Consider the following 20,373-nt stretch of genomic DNA (forward strand, 5'->3'; position numbering starts at 1 on the left):
GATAAGATCCATGTAAAAAGAAGTTCCAGGATATGGCAATTATGTTCAGCATATTGAATAGCTTCAAGTGGGTGGACTTCATTTCTTCATCTATTACTATATATGTTTACATTTATTTAGTGGATGATGTGTGTGTGTGAATCGAATATATTTTTATAGCATCAATTAATATTATATAGTTACAACAATATACTATACGTTTGCTATGAATTAATAGCATTCGAAAATATTCAATTAAAATTAGATTAATCAGTCGATTAATCGATTAAATTTTTTTTTTATTAACCATTTAAAATTTTTAATCGATTCTCAGCCATAGTTCTTTTCATAATCTTATTGGAACCAATGAAATAAAATTGTATTGCTTAAAGATTTATGAATGAGAATATGGGAAATTTGGATGGAAATTAATTAGGGCTAAATTATTTAGAATTTCACAAGAGGAAGACCAAAACATTAGTATGAGCGAGAAAGCCACTTTAGATAATCAACGTGGAATCAGAATAATAAAACCAAATACTGATGTGAAAATTGTATAATCAAAACAAACATTTAAAATGATAATTTACATGTTGTACGTAGTGATCTTTCTGTATTTTAACTAAACATCTATTCATTTGAAGCTGGAAAGTCGTAAAAGAATAGTTATTTAATTTCAACGCCATTCTGAGCTATGTAAGTTGCCGACTAAATATGAAAAATCTGGCATTTTATAGAATGGTTAGACATTCCATAGAATACCTCATGGTTCTCAGACAATATGAAATACGAGCGTTTGTAATTTGGCCATATTATAAACTTACAGAATGCATAATATGAATATAACACATATATAAACTTGCATGCGAAATAACGTTTATATAACAAATTATCTATTACATGTTAATTACAACAATAATTAACGTTAGAAACCACCATTTTATCCTTTGCGTAAAGCCAGGTATTCTATAAAATGTCAGATTTCATACTTTTCTGATAAAATATACATCAACAATGTTGTACCGCATTTCCCTGCGTATAATCCGCGGTGGCGCATAATCCGCATGTGAAATATGAAGAAAGAAAAAAAATATATAAAAAAATTTGCGGCGGTCTATTATTCGCAGGCTTTAAAAAATAAATAAAGCCTCACATTGCGTTTCAATAATCAATCAATTGGTACGGTAATTAATGAAATTTATTTACAAACCAATAACATTATTTTGTACACAAAACAAAATATTTACAGTTCAATCAAAAACCTTCAAATTCAGAATGATCGGAATTAAATAAGCGCAAGAGTTCTTCATCTAATTCGAAAAAGTGTAATTAATTCATCAAGAGGATTTTCATTTTCATAGTCAGAATCACTGGAGTCCAATGTCCATATTTTACGAATGAACTCTTTATAGTTTTTATGGTCAATCTTTCCGGGCATCACTATCCCCCACTGGCATACTTCAGCATAGGAAGCTCGGTGTAAATTTCCACCTTTTGTATAGGAAGGAATTCAGTCAACTACTTTTCCCAATAGCCTCTAACTTTGCTTTTAAACGACCTGTTTATTCCTGATTCTAAATTCTGCAACTTCTTAGTCAAACCACCAGGTAACACTGAAAGACAAGCACCACAACTTTTGCAGACGTCTTTTACGTTTTCTTGAATATGTGTGAGCTTTCATTGAATTCATAGCTAGGAGAGCCATCTTTTAGCGACTAATAACATCATTTTCTGCAGATTGTCCGCAGCGGGAAGTAATCCGCATTTATTAATGTTTAATCACTTTTTAACAGATAATCCGCGGATTATACGGAGTGAAATACGGTAAGGCCCATTATGATGCATTTGGCACATAATTTAATGCAAACTATTTTCTTACATATTTTGCTTATGTATTTTTCTGAAATATCACCACGTTATTTTTATCATTATTTTTTTTTCTGGCTATTCAAACATTAGTATAGGTACATTCAAAGCGCATGTATTTGGTCAATGATTACTATTCATCATCGAACCTGTTGTACGAGACGTGTTAGTGACACATATGTCACTACAAGTTCGGTATAAATGAATAGACTATTTCAACGATGCTCTTTTCTACAGGAATACTACTCTACGTCAATAACGTTGAGTGAGAGATATAATAATAAGTCAGATTTGAGATGAGCTCTCACACACACACAGCTGTATGATATAAGTGTATTTTACGGAAGCTTATTTCCCTGACTTATTTGGATGTAAAAAAAAACTTTATAGTATATTCCCCATCTCTCAAAAAATATAAAAATATGTTTTTACATTCTCAAACGATCTCACTACTTTGTTTGGCTTCAAATGTGGCTCTGCTTTTGAACTGAGTAAGGTTTCGTTCGAGTAAACCTCGTGATCATGTGTTGACATTCTTTAAAATACATCTGAATTTCCGAAAGTATATAAAAAAGGAATATTTTAAACCACAACTCATTTAACGACTTCGAAAAAAAACGGATGTCACAAAATCTTATAAAGTTTAAATAAATGATTGAAAAGAAGTCGGAACCTTTTATCTGTTTTTCGTTGGTCATTTGCTTTGGTGCAGTTTTCACCTAATTGGTACTTGCACCAAAAAAACCAACATCCAATTCAATGCTGTAATCCAACACACAATAGTTCGGAGCAGGGACGTGAGCAGGACCTAAATTTTGGGAAGGGAGGGGGCGTACGCAGAGGTTATTCCAGGGAAAATTTTAGTTGCTAGTCTTCGATAGTAGCCTTTGAAATTTTAGTAGCAGTTCAGAAATCGATTGTGAAACAGCACAAAAATATATATTTTTAAAATACTTTTCTAATTTTTGATCGCATTTTATGCTCCTCGATGTGTCTACATGGTTGGCAGTTGCATTAAATAACTTTTTATGTATAGTTGCTTTGACACTTTATCTGCCACATTATAAAAAAATTTAATAATTATCATGTAGATTTTTTGGGGTAGGACATTTTATTTCTAATCAAATCCTCTAAAAACAAAATATTAATTGGATGATGTTTTTTTACTCAGCCAAAGATACATGAAATCAATAGACTATCTGGATATTATGCCGCAGTGAGCTTGGGCAAAAAGCTTCGCGCTCTCCACCGGGAACCGAACCAAATAATTTTTGCTTATCGGGCAAGAGCACTGACCATTATACCACAAAGAGTCGATGTCTTTTCCCTTGAAACACACATAGTAGCGTGACTGGCTGAGTAGAGACATTGCAGCCTCACTTAACTTCAGCTAATGGCGTCCAGGTGGTGGCAGTAGAGATGGATGATCATTTTTGCTCGGCCAAGATACATGAAATTAATATGGATATTATTGATATTATAGCGGTGATACCCATAATATATATTATGCATATTATATATTATATTATTGTATCTGGGTATTATACCGAGGTGAACTTGGGGAAAAAAGTGTTGTTCTCTTCACCGGGAATCGAACCAGGATCTCTTGCATACCGGGCAAGCACACTGACAAAACAATTGTTTTAAAAAAAATTATACAGTAACGTACACAACGAATTAATTAACCTGGTACTTTAAAGTACCACCAGCACCATACGCTTACGATAAAAATAAAAAATACCAATTCAAATATGTTGAATAATTATCATAATAATGAATATTTATTTATCTTACCCCGAAAGAAAGTTATAATTTGCTTCATACATTTGTAGGGAACATTTTGTAAAAGCAGTGTTTTACTGCATAACTCAAAAGTGCAATGCAGTAAACATTTGAATGACTGAGTTTTATTAATTAACATATTTAAAAAACTAGTTTTTCCACACTTTCCCCGTCATCTTGTAATCGTAAAGTAGTTATACAGTCTTTGTAATACAAAATATCAACACCCAATAATGTATGCAAGAAATGTTACGGGAGTTTGAAAAAAAAGTGTTGCTTTAAAGTACAGTCAGTCAAAGGATTAAATCAAGGTTTTACAAAGTTTTAATACGAAAAGAAATCTTTGACTGTGAAATGATACGATAGGCATATGTGTATTGCGACTTGTTGCAGGGAACGAGATTCTTATTATACCTTGAACTTCGATCGTTTTACACGGTGATAGCCAATGACAGAGCATGGTTTACCTAAAAAAACAGAAGTAAAAATACACACCGTGTGTACGTGGTCGCATATGCTCTTAGAAGTGTGTTACAATAAAGTACATGTGTGGCTTCACGCTAGTATCTAATAGACCTAAACTGTAGCTTTAGATCTAATGGGAGGACCATCGACCGGTTTACTGCTACAGTTTGTGCTAGCTCTCAGTATCTGTTAAGCCCAGAGTAAATAACAAAGAAGAATGTCCAACGCCACACGTTTCTTGCGAGTGAATTTTGTGTAAGAGCTGCTCAGGCAATTTATGGCTTTTCTTCTTGTTTTTGCCCAATGTTTTTAAGGGAAAGGAGCAAATAGTAGCAAGATCGTTTATCAGAAGCAGCAGTTGCGTTAATGATGTTTGTGAGCGTAATAAAAAAGAATCAAAATAAAAATAAAAAGCACATAACATGTTATCAACTTGCTAGAATTTGAGACAAGTTATCGTCTAGTAAATTTGATCAGGTTCTCTTAATAAGTGGCTCATTGAATGTTGCTCCCTTCAGGCTGCCATAAATTTAAATTTCCTTCAACAAAACAAAATGATTATTCTTACCATTGTTGCGCATGATCCGTAAAGGTGTACCAGAAAAACATATATACGACCAAACAATCATAAAAATAGTATGACCAAAACTTACTTTACAAAAATTTCCATTCTTCTTTGAGATGAAATTAAATATGGTATTTTCGAAAGGATCACAACTCTATCTACGGAAGAATTAGAGCTTTGTTTACACTAGCTTAGAATGTGCACAATAGGGGTTTTTCTTGTATCAGACCGTTCTATGACGTTATCAGACTTCTATAAAAAAAATATCAATATGCTTCTAGCATGAATATTTTCGAGATAAATATTTTAATGATTTACCGGTAATAAGTTTCAAGAACATTGATATACCGATTTACACAAAATCGATACAATTATGTATCTGTCGTATGATTTAAATTATTTTCTGTCATTATTGTCAAGTTATTTCCAACAGTATTAATGAGATGATTATTCTGAAAAATTATTTTCTGTTAAAGGCTGTGTTAGATCAGTGTTTCCCAAAGTGGACAATATTGCCCCCTGGAGGCTGATGGGAGGGTCCAGGGGGCGGTAGAGGCTTGGGGTTTAGTATAGGATCCAATGGGTTGGCTTGAGTTGAAGGGGGGCGATGGAACGAAAAGTTTGGGAAACTATGTGTTAGATACTGTCTAAAGCCAAACACGTGCATGCCCCATTTTCATCATGGAGTGGTTTTTCCCGTTGAATATATAAGAATATATTTTCACCAACACTGTCTTTCTTATGAATGGTATATATTTCTTCCTTTAACTAATTTTTCTTTGTTTTTGTGTATTCTTCATGTTTCGAGATGTGTGTTTCTATTTTTCTTATGCATTTTGCTGAAGCTGAACAATGCACGAGTATTCGAGAATCGATATAAAGAAAGTAGTCGATACCCGATTTCGTATGGTCTACTTTCTTCTTCGAGAAGGATATAAAAGGAATTCCTTGTTCATATATGATTTGAATACAGTATTGCTGAAGAAACGAGTTGACAAAACTACGGAAATAACGTTTTTTTGTTCTTAGACGAAACAAATGCAACAAATATTGCTTCAAAAACAAATTATGCATTCATGATTAACAAATTTTCCAAATATTACTAATTATCCTTGGTTTTCCAATTTGTTATTTCTCACTTCTTTTTCACTATTTCCTATAGAGGCAGTTTCTATATTTTTTTCTGTGATATTTCATGTCTTTACCCTTAAATGCGTAGATTTGCATATGTGCAAAGAGGTCTTTAAAGGTTAATTACTTAGATGAGACAACCATAACTTTTTATGGGCAGTATGTTTATTTGTATTTAACATAATTATTGGTTTTTTATTGATCTTATTGGGTTACTGTATTTCCCATATGTATTTGACAACCATATTTCTATAGGCATCTTTTTCAGCTAGCTCGTTAGGCATTTTGCCTGTTGTGGCTTTTGTATTTGTACTGCAGCCAGTTTGAGGATGAAATTTAGAATTTTTTTCCCATATAAGGTGAGGTCATACTCTTTCCATTTTATGTTTTGAATTTGCTGTTAACAACAACTTTTTGTTAAATGCAGAGCAGGTGTGGATGTGATTTCCATAATTTGTTAAAACATTTTCGTTTTCGTTTTTTTTTCATCTTGAAATTTGCAATCTGAATTTTTTCTTACTATAGTTTGAATCACAAAGAAGGTAGTTTATATTTGAAAAATAATATTACTTCAATACAATGACGTGCAGATGACGTAAAGCTAATGGGGGGTAGTCGAGAATCAAAGCGATAGGGAGTTGCTCCAGACCAGATTAAACAGGATTGCCGCATGGGCAAATGAATGGAGCGTGACGTTTAACGTTGACAAGTGCGTGGTTACTCATTTTGGTTTGAACAACCCACGTTTCTCTTACGAGTTGAATAGCGTCACTATCCCGGATGCAACTAGGCCTCGATTTGAGAATTGACGAGTGGTTTTTCTGAACATTGTTCAGTGTGTGGTGGTCAAATAAGAGAATAGAATTCTCGGTTTCATTTTCAAAAAGGTGTCTTCGCGTTCTCCCAAAGTCATTCTTCCACTTTTCCGAAGTTTAATTCGCCCTGAACAGAAGTACGCTGTAAAGTTTTGGAGGCCATACCTACATAGCGGAAAATAGAATTATTTGAAGGGGTGCAGAGAAGAGATACACGTTCCTCGTTGGTAGACGAAGCTTGAGGTATGAAGAGAGACTTCATTTTTTGAATATGTTACATTGGAAGAGCGCAGGTGTCGGAGGGGGGGGGGGGTGTGCGATCGGAGTGTCCAAAATTTTCAACGGGATGAATAGGATTTGCCATAAATTATTAATACGCTGTCGACTGCTTTGACAAATGGACACCAGTATCGATTGGTAAGGAACAATTCTAGGTTGTGTGGTGTCGCGGGGAATTTTTCTTTAATAGGAGTTGTTAATAAATGGAATAGCTTACCCCTGGGATAGTAAATTCAAACACAATTGACACGTTTAAAAATAAATACGATAAACGTGTTGGGGTAAATCAAGAAGCTATCCATACTTAGATAAGGCAACCATAAATATTTTTTATGGGCATTGTATTATATCTTATCGTGTATATATAGTCTTTAGTTTTTATAATTGCATTTTTAATTGGGTTGATATATTTCATAAATATATAATGTCCATATTTGTAATGGGCATGTTTTTCTCAGCCATTTCGTTGGCCATCCTGCCCGTTGTGGCCTTGTATTTGTATTTGTACATTTATTTTGTGAGTTTTGAGGCTTTTCCACATCTTCAATAAGGCCCTGTATAAACAGTACAATTCAAAATAGATTTTTTTTTAATGATTTTTCCAGCTTTCAGTACGTGCCATTAAGTATGAAAAAAATTATCAGCTCAGAAAAAAATTCAGCATTTGAGGGTTGAACATTCCAAACTATGTGCAAAGTTACATTATCTTGATAAAAATGTAGTAAGCGACGATTACGAATCGATCTGAAAACATTAGGCTCAGCACTACTTTTCTGACATAATTTGTATAATATCTGGAAATTCAAGTCCCGTCCGACATGTGTTATTTTCTCTAACTAATAAAACAGTATTGTTACGTTTTTCCTGTTCAATAAGTTTCAACTTGAATTTCTAGACATTTTTTTGGTACAAGACAATGTCAAAACTTGTCAACATTGTTTGCGAGTATCTCTGAGATGCTTTGTTGCCTCTCCTGATTAGCGAAACGAACCCTTGTGGACATCAATGCAAGCTTTCCTTTCAGAAAATCTAAAACATTTATAGCCAAGAGATTTCTTTAACACTTTGCCTTTTATACTGCTTTATCATCGCGTTTACACTTTCGCTGGCATCTATATAGACAACCATTTCATTCAGTATGCTGAGATATAAGTATTTTATCTTCAGTACTAAATTAGTTGTTTATGCCTTAAGTAGACTCAGTTGTTTATGCCTGAAGTAGATTCAGTTGTTTATGCGTGAAGTAGATTCAGTTGTTTATGCCTGAAAGAGATTCAGTTGTTTATGCCTGAAGTAGATTCAGTTGTTTATGCCTGAAAGAGATTCAGTTGTTTATGCCTGAAGTAGATTCAGTTGTTTAACCCCGCATGGTCTGGAAATTCACTGACTTCATCAAACGGATTAAATGTTGTCTAATTGATAAATCTGTAGTTTTCGGTCGATGAAAAACAAATAAAGAAATGTGAAAAAAATCACTACGAAATTTTTTCCGCTCATAAAAAAAATGATTTCTGTGGTTATTGCGTTTCAACACAAGATCAATGTTCAGTACTAAAAAAATAATTTTTATCAAAAAAAAAATTATACTCTTGCATATAACCATGGAGAAGAAAATTTTTTTCTTTCCATTTGGGCACTAACCTGTAGGTTTCAATCGTCCTGGGAAAGCATATCCACCGTTGTAGAACAAAAGCATGATTAGAAGTAGATGTTGCAGGATATTTCTCGCCATAATACACAAGTGTCACCCTGGAAATAGACAAACGCAAATTTGACTCTTTCCTGATGAATCTCCAATCTTTTTTCTTCTTTTTTTTAACCGTCAAATTTACCAACTGATTATTGTTGTGGAAATATTATATTGTAACTAGGAGTAGGCGTACTTCAACATCTTAACAGTTTTACCCGTACGTGATGCGTGCACTGCCCATATTGCGTCATAAAAATTACATTAAATTAATATAAGTGTGAAGAGAGAAAGAATTTTTTTTTTTTTTCACATCGGCCTTTTTTTTTTCTCTCTCTCTCTTCTCACTCTTAGTTTATGTTGGCTTTCTTCGTATTTATCAACATGTGCAATGATAACCAACATTACCGATCGAATTCGTTATCCTAGACTGAAGTTTGAACATAATGCTCGGAAAGTTTAAATAATTCATTAACTACAATGTGATTTATCACATTTACCAATACGAGCTACACATAATCCCCGATAAAAGTGATAAATTTAGGGAAATTAATAAGACTTAGTAAATGATCAGCGATTATGTATAATAACCGGTTCTTATACATAATAACCAGTTATTATACATACTTACCAATCGTCTTGGTCAGTTTGATAAATTTATCAATTTCACCGGCGAATATGCATAATACCCAAACATCGTTGTTAAATTTGATAAATACTTGAAATTTATCGCCTTTATCTGTGATTATGCATAACATACCCTAGTGTAATTGCTGAATTTGATAAATGTGAAAAACATTCCAAATGAGTCTAGCATGTGTATGATGAATGTAGTGGGACCCCGATGTAATGATAACAAATTTTACCTTCGTACGCCGTTATAATTATACATGTATGAGTTATCATGTATAGTTTTTTTTTTCATTTCATACGATTTATCATGTTTACCAATGACGCTTCGCTATGTATAATCGCTGAAATAAGTGATAATTGTTTTTAGTGCTTATTAAATTTACCAACGATGCTTGGGTAAACTATGCATAATCGCTGGTAAAAGTGATAAATTTAGGAAAATTTATCAAACTTACCAAAATGCTCGGCGATTATGCATAATTAACGGGATTTATCAAATTTACCGTAACATATATAAAGAGTAAGTTTTTACTGGTATTTGAAGTGATCTAACTCAGTATTTATTTCTTCGTGATAAAATGTTTAACTATAAAACGTAAAAACTCAGTTAGTTTATTTTCGTCAGAAGTTTCCTGTGCACATTGCTGGAATTACGAGAAAATATTTGGTCTCATAAATCAATCTGTGCGGATAGAAGAATCTAGGCTTTCACCTTTGGTGTCAAGGGGAGAAGATCGCGTTCTCAAAAGCCGTGGTCCAGGAGAATCACTACCGATAGTTTCGTCCACATCTACGGCGGGCATCCCGACACATGTTCGGCTGTCTAGAAATGACTAAGTCATCTCGTCTACACTGAGATTTTCCATCTCAGATTTAAACGAAACGTTGGTAGTAATTCACCTGGATCACGACTGCTTAGCCAAGAATCTTGTAATCTGTGTCAACTTGAACAACAGAGAGCTATAATTTTTCTTAAGAGAACTTATAAATTTAATTCATTGAAATACAGTAAAACTTCGATACAGCGATACTCGATTCAACAATAAATCCCTCTACAACAATATTTTTAATCGTATTTGGCATTGCTTATAGTCTAATGTTAAACTCTTTTCGATACAACGGTATTCCCTGCTATGATAAATCCGTCTGTGTCGATATTTTTTGAGATTTGAAAACTCTCTATCACAACGATATTTTTTATATTTCATTCAAAATCACGTTTAATAGATTTTTAAGTTCTTCGCCGGTGTTTGTTCTTTCGAGGGTGTTCAATAATAGCATCGGTATTTGCAATATCTACCCTCCGTAAATGCAAAGTAGTTGCCATTTTCTTTTGTATCACATAGAAGAGCTATATAGTAAACTTTACACAGTATACTTTACAGGATAAAACAACCAACCGAATTTTATTCATCAACTGATCAATTACAATTTCTTGCTGCAAATAGACATAATTAAATGCATTCTATGGTGATGCTAACAACGCCAATTCAGAAGAGATGCCAAACACAAAATAAATTTGGCGTTTCTTGATGATAATATTACATCTCGATATAACGCGATAACCTCTCTACAACGATATTTTTTCTTGGTCCGCAGAGTATCGTTATATCGAGGTTTCACTGTATAGTTTTTAGAAATATAAATATATTACGGATAATTGAATAAAAATATTTTTGATGCATTACAAGCGACTGAAGAAAATTTAAAAAAGTTGTTAATGAAAATTCGTACGAACTCAACCCTCAACAGTAAATTTCAGAATTAAACCGCGTTGCAGTTTCGCAAACCTATCGTCAGTTTAAATTTAAGCTATCTCTCGGCTCATTTTGTTAAATCTACTTAACGATACTCAGCAAGATATATGCGTCCTTGATTAGAGGACATTATTTCTCGAGTCAACAATCGTTTACAACGAGAGAACCTTCAATCGACTACCATAGTTATTGTTTTTCTTTCCTTCCATCTAGGACGCAAGTTTTATTCAACTCCACTCTCCGCACATATTTATGAATGTTTTGTACAAAGATATTAAATTTATTTCCCTTTGATGGCTTCATTCGAAAAATACCTATCTTCAATAATGACCTGGTGCACCCTGATTGCACTTCCTGCCACAGGATACGTAAAAGCAGCAGTTATCGCCGATTCTTTAGCGAAATAATATTAATGTTAGTAAAAGGGAAAGATTTAATGTCACGAAATTTAGTTCTAAATAAATTCAGTTTCTTTTTTTTTTCAATGTAAGACTCGCACGTACGTAAAATATGACATAAATTAGTAATTTGCTGAAAATCACGAGAAGGATAAATGATATTATTTTTACGAAAACATCTCAGAAGTTTAAATGTACACCATAATTAAAGCCTTTGGAGCTTAGAAAACACGTAGAGAAGTTCGAAATGATTTTGTATTTGAATAACATTATACAGGGTGCATAGCTAACTTCTCGAACAGCAAATTACTGGCTAACCGTTGATCCTAGAGGCTTACTCCAATTACAAAAAATATCCAAATAACGCAGTGGTTCTCAAACTTTTGTCATTCGCGGCTTCCTCGCCCAATTCGTGGTTCATTTGCGGCTCCCCAGAATAGTTTAGTAGATATTTTCATTTATAAAAGAACCACTTCAAAGCAAAAAAATAGGCACACAAATTAATGTCTCCAGCTCGCCGCGACACCTCACCGAGACAAATGTTGGCGACACCCCTAGGAGCCGCATGCACACTTTGAGAAACGCTGAAAAAACGTGTGGATCTCAGATTACCATTCATATTGGAAGGGGTAGTATAATTATTAAAATAAAAAAATAACTTTTTTTATACAAATACTTTTGCCCAATAAGAAAGTTTTTGAGCTGTCTCTCCTGAAGCCAACATAATAAATTCTACCTTTACAATCGTAAAATTCGATGAGATATTTGAATTCAAAATATGGAGGAAAGTTGGGAAGGAACATCATAAACTAACGGACAACGCTTCTTTCCCTAGTTTGTGCTGTTCTTTTTTCTTCGATTTTTCTTCGATTTTTAAATTCAAATATTAAAGCGAATAAAAGATTCCACTCACAAACGTGGAATTTTTTTTTTTTTTTTGGTCTTGGGAGAGACAGCGCAACAACTTTCTTATTGGGTTTTTAAGCACAGAGTGTTCGTAGAAAAAGTTAATTTTTTTCATTTCAATAACTATACAACTCCTTGCAATATGAATGACATATCTGAGTTTCACACATTATTAGGATATTTTTTCTAATTGAAGTATGCCTCTAGGATAAACGTTTTGCTAGTAATTTGCGATTCGAGGAGTTAGCTATACACCCTGTATAAGTTGTTTAGGTTAATCATATGGATATTTTCAAAAGTCCACAGCACAAGAGGCTATGTGATCACCATGCCACTTTTATTGCATGCTTTGCTATTTTAAAACATCATTTACTTCCTGATTCCGATAATTATATTAATCAAACAAAAACTTAATAACTGATGATAAGATAAACTTAATAACTTCATAAACTTAAACTTCTAATATTGAGAAGAAAATATACGTTCTCGTAAAACAAATATTGAAAGAATATTCTAAAGCAAAATGATAGTTAGTTTTTTTTTTTCAAGTGAATCGCTGCTTACATAGTATTTGAGGTACATGGGAAAAGTCGGAAGTTAACATGCCTAAATAAAATAGTAATAATAATCTAATACATAAAACATTAATATTGATCAGTAAGTGTGCGAAATTCTCACTATGTAAAAAATTTAAACTTTTTTGCTGTAAAACTAAATATTTAAAGAGTTTATGATTATCTAAATAAGATCTTATTAGTATTAACTGGACGGAGATAGATAGTACACAGACAAATTCTATTGAGGAACTTGACCACTCACATAAGATAAACTATGTATAATGTGGTCTTACTCTCGATAATTTCCCTCCATTAGCATATCCGATAAATATTGACGTGGGATTAAAGGCCTTCAAAGCAACCTCCATAATGATGGAAGAAAGACGGTTTGCCCTAGAAGCTACTAAAATTACCAAAGCAATTGAAAGGGTTGAGCGTTGCTGGTGAGAGTACATACATATACGTAAATATACTCCATTAAATTAGTATTATTTCTCTAATCCTATTAGCTATAGGAAAGCGCACTTCAACAATACTTGTCAAATTAGAAACACGCCGGCAGTCAAATTGCACTATTTTACTGTCCTGTCGGAAACCGATACTCAACTTTTTTGAGGCCTATTTCAATCTTAGCAGTTTCCAAAATGAACATTACGTGAGATTTCTTATTTTTAAATCAATTTGTTTTTATGAGGAAATTTAAAATATTTACTTTTTCCAATATCTTATTTATAATTTTATCAATAGCACCTCCTAAAAATTTGCCTTTATGTAGCGTGTGTGCACGTGTGAATATCTATTTTTTTAGGTATGACAATGATTGATATATGCATTTTGTAAACATCATTTAAAAAGGCGAAGACTTTCAAATGGTGATTATATTCAATACATCGCATCAATTCGTTAATAAAATCATTATGATCATTAAACTACCAGGAAAATGAAGCAACAGGGAAATGCGTTCCATTCAGTTTGAGTTAATGTGAAAATGTAGTTTAATTTTTGATTCTACATTACTAATACTCAATTGAATTTTTAATTATTGTATTCGAAACACAGATAGATATCCATCGACATTTTGATAAATTTTAGTGAAAGAAAATAATAACCCCCTCCGCTAAATATCGTAAGAAAGCGGGAATGATTTTAATTTTTAGAATAAACGATACTACGATTGAATGCTAGTGATAAAATTTAATCATTCAATATGTTTCCACTCTGCGTATCGTCATAAATATTTGTGTTTTATTGCCGGCAATGTATGATTACAGAATGCTGATAAGAATATTTAAATGATAATAAAAGTCACTATGGAAGAGTTAAACTGCATTATGTAACCAAGTTTTAAGTATAGTAACTTTAAATACACGCACGAACACAATGCCAATTGCGCTCCTGAATGATATATTTCTGAATAAGCATTGCTCTTCCTTTTGATACTTACTTGCCTCAGTTATGGCATTGGCAAGATAGTTTGTTCCAAGGTGAGCCATTTTGAGTTTAGTTGTGAATCGAAAACTATAAATATAATTTTCTATTTGACGCCAAGAATTAGCCAATATTATAAAAGAAATTACATTCACTGTAGAATGGCAAAACAATGACATGTTAATAAAATAATTTATGGAAAATAAGAAATCCAGTCTCAGAAGTAATCTTGCATTGGATTACCGAGTAAAAAAATGGTAAATAATATCAAACTAAACTATTGCCGCAAACATTAAAGATTTTTTATTTGTAAGCCGCAGTTATATACATATATATATATATATATATAGAACTGAGTTAATGAAAAAAAAAAATATATATATATATATTATGAAAAAAAAATATATATATATATATATTTTTTTTTTTCATTTAACTCATTCAAATTAAGTGATACAGTATATAACCACTGTCAGCTTGGACTCTAAGGCAGATTTAAAAAACAGATTTATTGAAACACCTTCGTTGTTTGCCTGTGAAATATGTTGTAACAGTTAAGGATTATGGTGTTTTCTTACAGCACACTGTTCGCATCCGTTTATTTCTTAAGCTTTTTTTTTTCTCTCTTCATTTCTAAATTTTATTATCTTCAATAGTGATCTTGTATGTGTAGTATCATTTTAGTCTTCCTGCTAGTGTGAAAGTAAATTTTAACTTGGTATTACGAATGAACGAAAGTTAGCGGATTTCATCATTGGAGAGAAAAAAAGAGGCTAATGAGTAATTTAATTGACATATTTGATTACTGCATTTAAATTCCTTAATTGTAAAATATTGTTAGTAAAGAGATAATTTGTGTGCACGCAATAATTTTCTAACACCTATTCAAAAAGTTGAAGCTTGTAAGTATAGTTAGTTTTTGTCATATTCCGCACCAGTTCAAACTTTTCAAGAGAGTTGGCTTCCCATGCTTTCCCATCATTCTCCTTCCTTTAAAAAAAGAAACATTTAAAAATTTTCTATTCACTTTAGGCACTCAATTTTTTTTCTAAAAAACTATGGATATTTTTACAAAATTTAACGATATCCTTTAGGATTATAATTGTTGGCTATTTTTTTTTTATAATTCTAACTTGAACAACATGTAACTTTTTCAAAAATCACTGGAATTTATTCTCCTACTTTGTGCCATAAAATTTCGTTAAATAATTTTAATAAGAAATCCTCTTGTTATAAAGTATGTAACACCTTTATGTTCAGAGACACACAAAGTTTCAAGACATTCGAATAAGTGTTGTTTGACAATAATGTTCCTTATCTGACAAAACTCAGTTTTGAGAAAAGAGTATTTTATTAGAAAACATTAGCATGTATATAATTCCTGTTAGCAGTTTATATCATGGGCGGACATACGGGGGGGCAAGAGGGGGCACCGTCCCCCCTGCCCCCAGCGTCAAAGGTGTAGTCGTCTGATCTAATGTATATGTGTATTGTGTAGTGTATATATGAATTGACATCATCATCATCGTGCCCCCCCCAGACTTTCAAGTCTATCTCCCCCTATGTTTTATATCAAAATCTATTAAAATACTTCTATTGCAGTTAGAACAAAAACTCGAACACAGTTAGATGTAGAAAATTTTACAGGATTTGAAAATTGAAAAAAAAAATCGAAATTCTGTTTTTTTAGGAAATTTGCGTGCACCAACCCCCTTAATGACGCCGTGAAATATACATATGTTTCTACCTCTACATCTTCAACACCTTTCTTAGTTGGACAGATTTTTATGGAACCGTAGGTGTCCAACTTAGGTAAGTTTTACTGTACCAAAAAAAAAGTAAATGTTAGGAATGTATGAATATTGGTTCAATGGAAACAACTGATTTATACAACGGCAAACAATCAACTTAAATTATGAACTACGATACCTGCCCTGATTCCAGCATTATACTATAAAAAGGAAGAAAAATTACAGCTGTCCAATCCGAACAGCTTTTTTTCCGTTGAAAGGGTATTATACCTGTTTGATTGATAATGGCAAACCATCATGATACTTTTGTGTCTCGAATTTTCTGCAATGAATCGTCGATGCCTTGACCACACCCTGTCCAACAATTTGGAGCCAATGGGTTTTTGACGTTTTTTGGTGAGTTTTATATTCTTTCTTTTTTCAAGATCAAGCTGCCCATTTGAGACGGGTGGGGTAGCCCCTTTTGCTTCATTAATATTCATTCAGCATACAACTAGGTAAGACGACGTGAATTCTCAGTGCTGTGTTGGTACTAAAACCTTTACCGTTCTCCAATCAACAGAAATATCGTGACTCTTCTCCCCCAGCTTCTATAGCATACAGTATTTTCATCGATTTCATCGCGCTCTTTTACTTATTATTATTTTTTTATGAAACATCATTCATCTGACAATGCCATTTGAGCTATATCACTCTGATGCACGCCAGAATCACTTAATTCATTGTTTTGAGCGTGTAAATGTTAATGTTGAGGTAGCATCAGGACCTTTCATATTAAAATCTAATTTTAGAATACGTAGTTTTCATAATACGTTATGTTTGCAAAACACACATATTTACAGCATTCTATTATGATTTTTTTTATAATAATGACAAGAGAATTATCAACTTACTTCATGTAAAATTTGTATTCTCTGTATGTTATTTCACTCCGTTGTATGTAATCTTTTTTATTTAAGCATGGTATATAGTCTTTCAAATTGATTTCATTATAGAGTAGAAATATAAATATGTTTCGATAAATTTTTCTTTCCATTTGCATAACATACAGGGGGGTCATAAAATGACTTTGCCAATATACGAACACCTACCAGCCGCAAAAATAAATTATTGCTAATGAAATTCGAGATATAGATGTTTCACAGTATGCACTCATAAGGTTGGCGCACTGACCGCTCGGTCGGGTATCAGCGTCAGATCTTAAGGATGTACCCGACGTAGCGGTTAGTGCATTAACTTTCAAGTGAGATCTTCTTGGTCGGCGTCCTGTCCTGCACCAGCGTTTATGCTGGTGCTGCAATTATCGTTTTAACACCATTCATGGTTTTTCCCTGCACCGATCATTTTTTGTAATGCCTAAAAATAATTGTTGCTATTTGAATTATTCAAATTTTTGTTGCTGTAACCGTAACTGCGAAAAATAGATTTTTGTTTCATCTCATTCTCGATTGCACACTCTGAAATACCTATATCTCGAATTTCATTAGCATTAGTTGGTTTCTGTGGCCACAAGGTGCTCGTATATCGGCAAAGTTATTTTATTACCACCCTGTATATTAAATCCCTCAACAACTAATCTTACGTAATTTCAAAGTCAAAATATTCAGCTATAAAGACAACAACTAATATATTTTCGTAGGGTCGATGCTTTTATCGTAGATTCGATATTCGTTGATTACGCTGTCGATAGTTGATCGCATTTTAAATACTACGAATATGAGAGAAGTACGCGACACAAAGCATGTTATTTAAATAAATATGTTCACTACCACACTTGATTTTAGTTCGCAATTACCATGAAACTTAAACACGAACTTGGCATTCGCACACTTGAGCTGTTGTAGATGAAGGAGATAGTCCTAATGAGCAACGCTGCATGAATAGTTTTCTCCAGTAGTTTCGGTTGATTGCGATAACTCTACACTTGTCCCTGTTCGTCTATTGTTGCCACTTTTAGACTGATGGATCAAAAGTTAATTTTAATGATAAATTGTTTCTGTGCTATTTGTTTTATCAAACATTCGCGTTTGGGTGTTTCCAAAACTGCAGACATCCTGCATAGACTGCATAAAATTTTAACATATCTGAATAAGTCGCAATTTTTTGATAATAATTACCGTGTAGAAATATACTGCATGTATACAGATGTGACCATTGTGCCTCTTCCACGATAAGTTTCTACAAATTTATATTTTACATTTTTCTATGAAATTAAAGAATTTATAATATCGTCACTTTTTTATAAAGTTTACTTCTGTTACAACGTTTTTATCGAACACGTATATGTTTGATCGAAATTGACATAACAGTGACGTTTGTGAATGCCCCTGAACGAGTCCCTTGGCAGCGAAGGTGAGGTCCGCTTGAGAGGGCCAGAATAAAGTAGATATTAAGTGAAAATATGGCGATCGTCTACAACAGTGTTTCCCAAAGTGTGCAATATCGCCTTCAGTGGGTGATGGAATGGTCCGGGGGCGATAGAAGCTACGGATATAACATAGGATTCTATGGGTTCGCTTGAGTTGGGAAGGGCGGTGAGAGAAAAAATTTCTGAAGAAGAGAGTGATGAAACAAATTGTTTGGGAACTATGGCCTAAAACACAGTTGAAGGGCTCCTTATTGCATGGGTGTTCTACCTAAGAGTCCTTTGAGTGTGCGGATTGAAAATCCCCAGTCTAAACATGTAACTAACATGAGAGTACGTTATTGAAAACATTCGTTATGGTTGCTTTTTCCTTTAATTTTGTTCTTTTAGGGAATAGAAAAGACATGACTGAATCATTCACACACATTTGGTTCGAATAGTAATTGATGTATTTAACAAGTCACATATTGCCTAAATAAAGGTAAGTATATAAAGGTAAAGTATTAGGTACGGATATATGAGTGGAAGACAAATCTCTCTCATTTGTGGTTATGAACCACCACTTCTTCTAGCTTCTTCATTTCTTCAAAATATTCCATCAAAATATCTGGAGCGCACTGAACTTAAGCTTCACCTAGGTTTCCATCCGAAATTCTTTTTGTGGCTAGCCTAGGAAAGTTTATAGCTTAATATAATATTTGTTGCCAATACTTGTGGAAACTGCGTTCAATACTTTCTTACTCGGAAGCAACTGCTGGAGAGGTTCTCTTATTATCGTGACTTCTGATCAAGGATAGCAATATAGGCAGCGTCACGTAGAAACGAAGGGATAGCGCAGCAACGACAGCAAAAATGCAATTCCAGTTCAGGAGGAATTGATAGTAAAACAGATGCAGTCGGTCTTCGGTCAAAGAGCACTGACATCTGCAACGAGGTTTATTGGATATGTTTTGTGAGTTCGCTTAGTTGAGAGAACGGAAACAGAAATAGTAGTGGTAGTAGTATAACCTAAATTGTCTCTTGTCGATAGAGTGGAAAAATTGCTATAAGCAATCATATATTGGACGTGGAAAAGCAAATAGTATTTTCTCTCGTCTGGAAAGACAGCATAGAATAGTCTAACGTCAAAATGCACACGAAGCACAATACTATTACACCCTTTCTAGTGAACAGTGTGTGATGATTTATCATCATAATCTTTGACAGCCATATTAATTTCCCTGATATACTAATGTAATTGGTATATTTTACCAAATGTTTATGCGTACCATATTTAAATGTTCTAGCAAATAGGTATACGTTGAGTTCGAAAAGTTATTTAGAGGCTGGTTAACAATGCAGGCCAGTATCAAAAATTCTGTTTAATAAATCATGTTGGGCTTTTCCTGAACCCTTTATTCGACAGTGTTGCTCTCCAAAGCAACATGAGTTTCTTATATTTCTCAAGTAAAGACATTGTATATTTTGTGTTCGTTTCGACGCTGATGCTTCTGAGCAACTCCTTGACGCTTAGTGTTTGTGATTGCATTTTTAATGGGGTTGCTGAATTTTATAAAATATGACATCCATATTTGTTATGTTCAACTTTTTCTCAGCCACCTCGTTGGGCATTTTCCCGGTTGTAACCTTGTATTTGTATTTCTATTTGACTTGTGAACTGTGCATGAAGTTTCTACAATCACCAGCAGAATTGCTCAAAAGTACACGTGTCCTATTTGTAGACAAGCCAAGAAATGATAATTGTTCGCCTTTATATTTTGAAGTGAAATACTATATCTGGGGGAAAAATATTGTTCAGCATTCTTCAACAATGTTATAACAGTGAGGTGGCAAGTAATAAATGACATTTGTAATCTAAGTAGATCATTATTACACTGTGTGTTCCCTATAGTGCAACATCACATTTTTTTTTTTTAAATATTGACGATAGTATTTTTTGTCATGTAATGGCATTCAGAGTATCTCATTTTTGCTTAACATAACACCTTAAAAGAAGAGATTTTTCACTC

General features: G+C 33.3%; 1 protein-coding gene across 1 annotated transcript in view; it reads right to left on the minus strand.

Moving 5' to 3' along the window:
* The window catches only part of LOC149085584 (fibroblast growth factor receptor-like 1), a 55,181-nt gene that overhangs the window by 17,997 nt on the left and 16,811 nt on the right, over nt 1-20,373 (minus strand). The window contains exon 2 of the mRNA XM_089233714.1: nt 8,524-8,631. Within this exon, the coding sequence (XP_089089840.1) occupies nt 8,524-8,614 (91 nt within the window). The 5' untranslated portion in view covers nt 8,615-8,631. The remainder of the gene's footprint in view (nt 1-8,523; nt 8,632-20,373) is intronic.

The sequence above is a fragment of the Pholcus phalangioides genome, unplaced genomic scaffold (genome assembly GCF_987345545.1).
Source record: "Pholcus phalangioides strain wild (caught in Gottingen) unplaced genomic scaffold, Ppha-v1.0 ptg000007l_1, whole genome shotgun sequence".
In the NCBI taxonomy this organism is placed as follows: domain Eukaryota; kingdom Metazoa; phylum Arthropoda; class Arachnida; order Araneae; family Pholcidae; genus Pholcus; species Pholcus phalangioides.